Source organism: Micromys minutus (genome assembly GCF_963924665.1).
Source record: "Micromys minutus genome assembly, chromosome: X".
NCBI lineage: Eukaryota > Metazoa > Chordata > Mammalia > Rodentia > Muridae > Micromys > Micromys minutus.
Window position 1 is genome coordinate 112659816 of NC_137970.1, and position 10308 is coordinate 112670123.

Consider the following 10308-nt stretch of genomic DNA (forward strand, 5'->3'; position numbering starts at 1 on the left):
CAAAACAAAGGCTAACCTTTTAAAAATCTCATGGTAAGCTTAAATGCAGGCTTTTGAGGTTTTGATTTTTCTGGTTTTTGTTTTGTTTCGTTTTTGCTAAGAGTTCTCCCTGGCTTGGAACTTATCAAGTAAACTAGGCGGGCTAACCTCTAAGAGAGCCATCTGTCTGCTTCCCTAGAGCTTTGACTAGAAATATACCACTATGTCCAGATATTTTTAGCACAGGTTCTTGATATTGAACTTGGGTCTTTGTACTTGCAAGGTAAGCACTTTGCAGAATGAACTATAGCCTTAGCCCACAGGTACAGATGGAGTGGTATTCTTTGTTTTATTTTTTACATCTTGCTTTTAATATTTACTTATCTAGAGTTTTATGTCACTGAGGATGAAATTGAGCCTCTAATTGTCTTTCCTTCTTCTCTCACATAAATAGACACTTTTCACCACAACTAGCTCATGAAGCCCTGGGGATTAAACCTCAGGACTTAGTGCCTTCTAGGCAAGCACTCTACAAATCAAACCTTATCTCCAGGCTTCTATTTTATTTTTTTTTTGAGACAGGATCTATGTAGCATGTATTGGTCTAGATCTTTTTATGTAGCCAAGGCTAGCCTTCTTCTCCTGATCCCCTTGCCTTCACTTCCCAAATTCTGGGATAACAGGCATGTGCCACCATGGAACTACATGTTTAGTAGTCATTTTAACAATGACCTTTGGATATGTGCTGCCCTAATTTATAAGCTAAAGATGGAGCTTGGCATTGTTTTTTTTTAATGACTTATTTATTTATTATATATAAGTACACTGTAGCTGTTTTCAGACACACCAGAAGAGGGCATCAGATCTCATTACAGATGGTTGTGAGCCACCATGTGGTTGCTGGGATTTGAATTCAGGACCTTTGGAAGAACAGTCAGTGCTCTTAGCTGCTGAGCCATCTCTCCAGCCCCTTGGCACTGATATATAGCTAGAGTAATGCTTTTGTAAGTAAAGTTGAAGTTGCTGCAGAAAGTGGCTCATTGGATATTTTGGGGGACAATGATAATTTCAAATGTCCAATTTGAAGGCACTTTCTCCCCTGAAACTAAATCTTCAACTTTTTTATTTCTCACTTTGACAAAATACAGAAAGATGAAATTTCTGAGGGAAAAATAATTTGCTGTTCTTAAGATTACTGTTGGAATAGGGGTAGGGAGATAGTATATGATTTTGATCTAGTGAAATTAAAAACTAATTCAAGTATAAAACTTCCATATTCCTTAGACTGAAAACCAAATCCTTTCACTTAAGGACTTGTCAGGGAAGTAGATAAGCAAATATTGTTTGATTGAAACATGATTTAAGTGCTACCCTTAGAACATTTCCTTGCATATTGTTTTACGTAATGCTTCAAAAGGGGGAGTACTTACATTCTTAGACAGTCTTCAGCTATTCTCCTGCAATGTGTATTTTCTTTTTCTGCCTTTAGTTCTGGCTGGCCTTGGTTTCCTTACTCCTGCTGATCAAACTGCTTTAGTGAACTATGGTGTTGTGCTGTGGCTCGCATTGGAAATCCCTGCTGGATATGTGTCTGCCAAAATGTACAAGAGTAAGCATTGCTACTGTTATCCCAGAAAATTGTGTTAAATGTAGGAATTAAAAGGCCTTAAATAAAAAAAAATCAGAAAAATTACAAGGAATTTTAGCCAACATACTCAGTTGTAATTATATTCTGATTAAGCTACTATGTTGGTAAAATGATATAACTCAAGACTTTTCATTAACTGTTCTGTTTTTTTACTTTCTTAGCATTTAAAGGTGCAAACTGGAAGATGCATTTTTTGCTGACAACATTGTTATTTCCTGGGTTAGTATCTCATATTCTTTTATCTCTGTACAATTATGGTTTTTTTTTTTGTAGGTTTCATCTTAGGGAAAAAACATATTGTATGCTATAATGAAGAGCAGGAAGGAGTCGAATGATTACAGTGTTTCTGTAGCTGCAGTATTCTCTTACTTTTATGTCTGCACTATTTCTGTCTTCTACATTTTAACTGTAGCACAGAGAGATGGCAATCACACATGCTCCATTTTGATCTTTGTTTTTGAAGCAGATTCTCAAAATACTTATCATAGGTAAGTGTCTTGCATTACACATCATATTGTGGTGACAATTTATATGTAGCATTTTGTTAGTCTCCTTGTTGCTGTCTTCAGTGATTATTTTTTCCTGTCTCTCCTTGTCACCCCAGTATCATTAGTGACAGTTGTAGGTTTGTTTATAGTCAATATGGAGGTAGGGCTGCTGCTGTGCAGTTACTATGAGAGTAGTTCATTCAGTCCTTTAATGACCTCTCTACACTGTGTGTGTGTGTGTGTGTGTGTGTGTGTCTGTCTGTCTGTGATTGCAAGTGTTTAATACTGAATTTGGCCTTATGTAGTGTTGGAGATCAAAAGGGACTTCACGCTTGGAAGGCAAGCACTGTAATGATCGAGATTATATGCTCAGTCCTACTTGATTTCCTTCTTGTCACATTTTGAGAGGTTTTAAAAATGTGTATAAGCCATTTCTCTGAAAGTTATTTCTTGCAATGCTGTGTCTTTGGTATAGCAAACGATGTGAACATGGATGTGTTCTGTTTATCACCGTTTTCTTTAATAGATGTGCTTTTTGTTTTATATGAATTATATCACTTTTATTTTTTGCAGCACTGGGGATTAAAATGAAAGCTTTGCACATGCAAGGCAGGTGCTTTTCTGTTGGGCTCTTTCCCAAGGCTGATTTGAATTTTGCTTTGTTTTGTTCTGTTTTGTTTTGTTAGAGACAGGGTCATACTGTGTGGCCCTGGTTGGCCTAGAACTTGCTTTGTATTTCAGATTGGCTTCTTGTTTGTAGCAATTCCTGCTTTTGTCTCACAAGTATGAAGATTTGGGGCACCACATTCAGCTTTTATTCCACTTTCTAGATTTTGAATTTTTCTGCTTCCTTTGCATTATCACCATTGAGTTTTTAATTTGTTCATTTTGTTTGTTTGTTTTTTGAGACAAGGTCTTGCTATGTAACCCTGGCCAGGCTCAAACTTGAGTCAGTTTTCTGTTTCTTAAGTACTGAGATTCCTCGTGTGCATTGCCATGTTTGGCTTCTCTTTTACTGTTCCTATGAAACATAGCTTGCCAGGGACAGAGGGGTGTTTTACTGAAACAGCAGTTGCTTAGGATGTATAGTCTGTTACTTTTTTGTTGCTGTGATAGATAAAATACCATAACCAAGGCAACTGATATAAAGGACAAGGTTTTGTTTTGGCTTTATGGTCCCACAGTGAGTCCACTGTGTTGGGGAGGGATGGAGGCCAGTGCCTGGAGCAGGAAGCTGAGAAATCACCCCAAGCATAAAGGCAGAAGGAGAACAAACTGGAATTGAAATTCTCCAAACCCCAAATCCTTCCCCAGTGACAAGCATCTTCTAGCAGAGCCATACATTCTAATGGTGCTATAACATCCCTATGTGTCATCACTAACTGGGGACTAAGTGTTGGAGCACCTCAGCCTATAGGGTACATTTCTTTAACAGACACACACCAAAACATCTTGTCTGTGTCTTAAGGCTGCAACACCACCTCATTCTCTTAATATATTAATGAACTAAATGTATATTTTTGATGGATAGTGTCATTTCTTTCAAGTTCATTTTCTCATTTTGAAAATTATTTTGAAAATTGTTTTACTCTCTGTTTTTCATGTCTTCTTCCAAGGTCTGACAATGTTGCTGTAGACATATGTGTGCGCATGTGTGCAAATACTTAACAGTAGGGGAATGTGCAGGCATAGTGAAACGTGCTGCAGTCCAGCACCTGACAGGCAAAAGCAGAAAGACCAAGTTTAAGGCTGGCATGCTCTATATATGTTTATGACCAGGCTGGGCTACAAAGGAATACCCTGTAAAGTAGGTGGGGGTGATAATAAACACTATCAATATGTAGACATGCGTGGAAAACGAGCTTTACTGGAGGTTTGTCCAAACATTTCAGTTTTTGTTTTGGCTAAATTACTCTGTGTGTGTATGTGCATCGGGGTGGCAGTAGTGGTGTGCATTTATGTGTGTGGAGAGACCAGAGGAGGACAATGAGTATCTTGCTTCTGATACTCCCCACGTTATTGCTTTCTTTTTCTGGAAACCTCTTAGGACATTTGTTATCTTTAGGGTTTAAATATTTGGTCACTTTTCTAAGAGAACTATTTTTCAGTCTCCTGTTTGAGGAGTTACTATCTGATGGTCAGCTTTCTAAGAGTTATATGGTGTGTGTGTGTGTGTGTGTGTATGTGTGTGTGTGTGTGTGTATGTATGTGTGTGTGTGTATGTGTCTATCTGTCTGTCTGTATATGCATGCAGATTTAGTGTGCATTTGGATATTTAAATATTTTTTGAGTGTAGTAGTCAGTTTCTTTGCTGTGCCTGGTATTCTCCAGCCCAGAGGAAAAGCCTCTATATATCTGCTGTGAGAGAGGGAGGTGATAGAAGTATCTACTTCTCAAAAAGCCTCATAAAATTCTCTTTCTTTAGTCACTTCCCACCTCTTCTGTTTCCTCCTAGAATGCCTGCTGCTATCATTTTCTGGCCCTTTTATGGATTCAGTAGTGTGAATTGTTGTTTTCTCACATTCCTCGCTGCCTGCATGGTTGACAGCTTATTGATTTTCCAGTACCTGTTTTCCTGTTCTCTCTAGTGTAGATTCTAAAAACAAATATATCTGTAAAATTTTGTTTTATGTGTGTGTGTGTGTGTGTGTGTGTGTGCTTCTGTGTTAGTGTTCACATGTGCATTCTGGCAACTGCACCAGCCAGAAGAGGGCATCAAATCTCCTGAAGCTGGACTTACAAGCACTTGTGAACTTCCAGGTGGATGTGGGTGATGAGAACCAAACTTGGGTCCTCTGAAGAGCACACGTCACTCCTTTTCCTATTCTTTTCATACATTTTATCTTCTATTTCTTTAAATTTTCTATTATTTGTGTGTATGTGCATGCATGTATATGCATGTAAGCACACACACACATGGACCTATGTAAATGATGGTGATTATGGTGCAGGTGTGTGTGTGTGTGTGTGTGTGTGTGTGTGTGTGTGTGTGTGTGTGTGTGTGTGAGGAAGTGTGGGTATACTTTGTGCCACAGCAAAAGTGTGGTCAGAGGAAAACACTTGGGAATCAGTTCTCTCCTTCCAGTGTGGAACCCAGGGATTGAACGTGGCTCATCAGGTTTGTGCAGCAGCCAATTTACTAGAGGAGTTAGCTCATTGATCCTTTAGTTTCTTTTCTGAGACAAGGTCTTACTGTTGGAAGCCCATACTGGCCTAGTACTCATTCTGTACAAACTACTTTGTTTGGAGTTTATTACTGTTGGTGAGATAGTGTCTCACTATATAACCCTGGCTGGTCCTGAACTAGCTATGTAAGCCTGTTAATTGTAAATATCTTTTTGCCTCTGCCTACTAAGTGGTAGACTTACAGGTGTGCTATACTACATCTAGCTCAGGAAGCACTCTATTTTATTGTTTATTCAGTTACTTATTAATTAGTTAATAGTGTTGTATTCCAAATGTTGCATCCTGTCCTGGACCCCCTTGAAGAGTTCTTTCTCCTACCCCACCCTGTTAGCTTCTGAGGAGGTGCTCCCCCCCCCCTGTATCCCTCTACTCCGGGACATCAATTCTTTATAGCATTAGGCCCAGCCTCTCCCACTGGGACCAGGTGAGACAGCCCTCTGCCACCTATGTGCCAGGGTCCACAGTCCAGCCCATGTATGTTCATTGGTTGATGGCTTACACTCTGAGAAATCTGAGGGGTCTGGGTTAGTTGATAATGTTGGTATTCCTATGGTGTTGCCATCTCCTTCAGTTCCTTCAGTCCTTTCTCTAACTCTTTCATAGGAGTCCCTCACTTAGTCCAAAGGTTGGCTATAAGTATCTGCACCTGTCTCAATCAGACACTGATAGAACCTCTCAGAGGACAGCCATACCAGGCTCTTGTCTACAGCACAACAAAGCATCAGTAATAGTGTCAGGCTTTGTTACCTGTGCATGGGATGGATCCCAAGGTGGGGGGTCACTGGATGGCCTTTTCTTCAGTCTGTGCTCAGTTTTTATCCCTGCATTTCTTGTAGACAGGAACAATGTTGGGTCGAAAGTTTTTGTAGGTGGGTTGGTGTCCCCTGGAGGTCCTGCATGACTACTAGAGGTGGTCTCTTCAGGTTCTATCTTCTCAACTGTTGAGCATTTTGGCAAAGGTCAGCCATATTGAGTCCTGAAAGCTTATCTTGTCCCAAGTGTTTGGGACTTTCTAGAGGTCCTACTCACCCCATAACCTCTGCAGCTACATATTTTCATTCATTTTTCTGGTCCTCTGGCTCTCGTTCCTGTCTCCCCTATACCTGATCCTGCCGCCCTTTTCCTCTCCCACTCATATCTCTCTCTCCTCCCTCTGCCTCCCATGATTATTTTGTTCCCCCTTCTACATGGGATTGGAGGATCCTCACTTGGTCATTCCTTGTTTAACTTCTTAAAGTCTGTGTGGTGTATCCACTTATCAGTGGGTACATGCCATCTATGTCCTTTTCGGTCTGCATTACCTCACTCTTTTGCCTGCAAATTCATGATATCCTCATTTGTAATAGTTGAACAGTAGTATCCATTCCTCTGTTGAGGACATCTGGGTTCTTTCCAGCTTCTGTCTATTATAAATATGGCTGCTGTGATCATAGTGGAGCATGTGTCTTTGTGCTATAGTGGAGCATCTTTTTGTTATATGCCCCGAAATGGTATAGATGGGTCTTCAGGTAGAAATGTTTTCAATTTTCCGAGAAACTGCCAGATTTATTTTCAGAGTGGTTGTACCAGTTTGAAATCCCACTAGCAAAAACGAGTGTTTCCCTTTCTCTACATCCTCACCAGCATGCCCTGTGTTTAATCTTAGCCATTCTGGTCGGTGAATGATAGATTGTCAGGGTCCTTTTGATTTGCCTTTCCTTGATAACTAAGGATGTTGAACATTTCTTTAATTTGAGAGTCCAGTCTTGAGAATTCTCAGTTTATCTCTGTACCCCTATATTTGAATTTTACTCACTCACTTTACATCTTGCTCACTTCTCCTTCCCAGTCACCCCCTCCCACAATCTATGCCCTGTCCCCCATCCCCTTTTCCTCTGAGAGGGTGGAGCCCCCCTGGATATCCTCTAACCCTGGCACTTCAAGTCCCTGTGGGGCTAGGTGCATCCTCTCCCACTGAGGCCAGACAAGGCAGCCCAGCTAGAACATATCCCACAGACAGGCAACAGCTTTTGGGACAGCCCCTGTACAATTTGTTCAGGACCCATATGACACCCAATCTACACATCTGCTACATATGTGTGTGGGGCCTAGGTCCAGACCATGTATTTTTGGTTGGTGGTTCAGAGTTTGAGAGTCCCAAGGGTCCAGGTTAGTTGACTCTGTTGGTCTTCCTGTGGAGCTCCTATTCCCATCAGGGCCTGCAATCCTTCCTCATATTATTCTTCCATAAGAGTTTCCAATTTTTATCTATCCACTGGCTATGGGTGTCTGTATCATCTGAGTCAGCTGCATGTCTCAGAGGCTAACATGCTGCCGTCTGCAAGCATGACAGAGTATCATTAATAGTGTCATGGATTACTGCTTGTCCATGGGATGGGTCTTGAGTTGGGCTGATTATTGTTTGGCCATTCTCTCAGTCTCTTCTCCACTTCTCATCCCTGCATTTCTTGTAGACAGAGTAAATTTTGTGTTGAAAATTTTGTGGATGGGTTGGTGTCTCTATTGCTCCACTGTGGTTCTTGTATGGGTGCAGGAAGCAGCCTCTTCAGGTTCCATATCCCCACTGCTGTGAGTCAAAGCTAAAGATCACACCTATTGATTTTTCTGTGCCTCTCTTATCCCAGGTCTTTGAATTCTTCTGGAAATGCACACCCCCCTCCCATGCCACCTCTTTATCCCTGTCAGTTGCAGATTCCCATTCATTCTCATGGCCATCTGGCCCTCTCTCCTGTCTCTCCCCATACCTGATCCTTACCTCCTTATCTCCATCCCCCTTTTCTCCCAGTTCCCTCCCTACATCTGCCTCTTAAGAATATTTCACTCATCTTCCCTGCTCCCTGAGCTCTCTGGGCCAAGCCAACCTCTGAGCAGCCTGGTATCCCAGAGGGGACCTCTCTTTTTCTGTCACCTCTACTCCCACCTTCATCAGACCTGCACCCCATTTTTAAATTGGGTTATTTGTTTCTTTTTTTTGTTGTTGTTTTTTGGAGTCTAACTTCTTGAGTTCTTTATATATTTTGGATATTAATCCTCTGTTAGATCTTTTTCCTAATCTGTAGGCGGAAGTTGTCCTATTAACAGTGTTCTTTGCCTTACAGCTTTTCAGGTTCAAGTGGCCCTATTTTTCAGTTGTTGATCTTAGAGCTTAAGCCACTGGCATTTTGTTCAGTGCATTTTCTCCTGTGCCAATGTGTTAGAGTCTAGTTCCCACTTTCTCTTCTATTAGAAGTTTATCTGGCTTTATGTTGAGGTCTTTGACCCATTTGGGTTTGAGTTTTGTGCAGGGTGATAAATATGGATTAATTTACATTCTTCTATATGCAAACCATCAGTTAGTCCATTACCATTTGTTGAAGGTGTTTTATTTTTTCTACTGTATGGTTTGCTTGGGTTTTGTTTTTGGTTTTGGTCAATTATCAAGTGTCTGTAGTTGTGTGCATTTATTTCTGGTTCTTTGATTCTATTCTATTGATCAGCATCTATCTATGTATCAATTTCATGCAGCTTTTATCACTATTATTCTGTAATAGAGCTTGAGATCAGGGATGGTTATTCCTCCAGAAGTTCTTTTATTGTTTAGAATTGTTTTGGCTGTCCTAGGTTTTTTGTTCATTTGTTTTTCCACATATAGTTGAGAGTTGCTCTTTCAATATCTGTAAAAAAAAATTGTTGGAATTTTGATGGGAATTGCGGTGGAACATTCTTAATTGCTTAGTACTTCTGCATCCCCCCAACAAATAATTACAATTTTTATCTTATTTAGCTATTAATATTTTGATGCCTAGATGCAATGTGTTTTGGTTATATCCTTAACTTTCCTTCTTCCAACTTCTTCCAGATGTTCTGCATCACCCTCCCAAGGTCATATCTTCTCTCTTTATATCCCATTCATTACAGTTAGTGTTAAATGTATGTGTGTGGATATAGGGCCATCCACAGATGCATGGGTGGAATTCAGGCCCAAGTAGTATTGCTCAAAAGTCTATATATCAAATAGGGCTACATTTTACATATGTGATCATTAAATTGTCCCAGATTTTATATTAATTATGAATTATGTTTTACCAAATAACATTTTATGTTAGGTTTTTAGTTTATTTTTTAAAAAATATGTTTGAACTCTCCATTGTTCTTTTCTTTCCCCACCTATGTTCCTACCTAACTTAACCTCCCTTCCCAAGCATTTTTGTGACCTTATCTAAGAGGGCAGTTAATATCTGGTCACCCCATTCTTCACAGATTTTGAATTATCTCCCTCTATAATTTACTATAGAAGCTTCAGAGTTTTGTTTCTGTTTTTGTATGAGTTGAGAAATAAAGATAAGAGTTTCTATTTTCAATACAACACTGGAAAACAGGATGCAGTTCTTAAATTTAGAAACCAGATGTGGTTTATGGGCTATCTTATACCAGGGCTGGAGAGATGGCTAGTTGTTAAGAGCACTATCTGCTCTTACATAGGGCTCAGGTTAATTCCCAGAATCAGCATGACAGCCCACAACTGCCTGTAACTCCAGCTCCAAGAGATCAGACAGCTTCACACAGGCATGCATATATCAATACACATAAAAAATTCTAAGTTGAAAGAATTTCTCAGTTTGTAAATGGATATGGATTTGCATTCATATGTAATAAGACTGTGTGTGTGTGTGTGTGTGTGTGTGTGTGTGTGTGTGTGTGTGTGTGTGTGTGTATTCAGTATTGACATTCATTATTGGTTGTGTGACTTTGGTTAAGTCCCATAGCTTCTCTGAATGCCCATTTTTTCGCCCGTAGTGCCTATGTGGCAGAGTTGTTTAGAGACATACGTGAACTGATTGATTGTGAAACTGTTTTTTATGAGCTATGAAATGTTCTGTTCTTCAAGTTTCTTCGTGTGCTCTGCTCATTATTCTGCTCTAGTATCTCCAAAGTTGCATTGTAACTTATTTTTTTTAAACAACTTTATTTTACAAAACAAAGACAAATGTACAGATTTTAAACGTTTTTTGGTTAAAATTATACATT

At 39.9% G+C, this 10308-nt stretch overlaps 1 protein-coding gene across 1 annotated transcript in view; it reads left to right on the forward strand.

The window, feature by feature from the left end:
- Nucleotides 1–3783, forward strand: part of LOC308415213 (transmembrane 9 superfamily member 2-like) — a gene marked incomplete at both ends in the record, with an annotated part of 41790 nt that extends 38007 nt beyond the window's left edge. The window contains 3 exons of the mRNA XM_080910232.1: nucleotides 1469–1588; nucleotides 1789–1846; nucleotides 3732–3783. Coding sequence (XP_080766358.1) covers nucleotides 1469–1588; nucleotides 1789–1846; nucleotides 3732–3783 — 230 coding nt within the window. The remainder of the gene's footprint in view (nucleotides 1–1468; nucleotides 1589–1788; nucleotides 1847–3731) is intronic.
- Between the last annotated feature and the right edge of the window lie 6525 nt (nucleotides 3784–10308).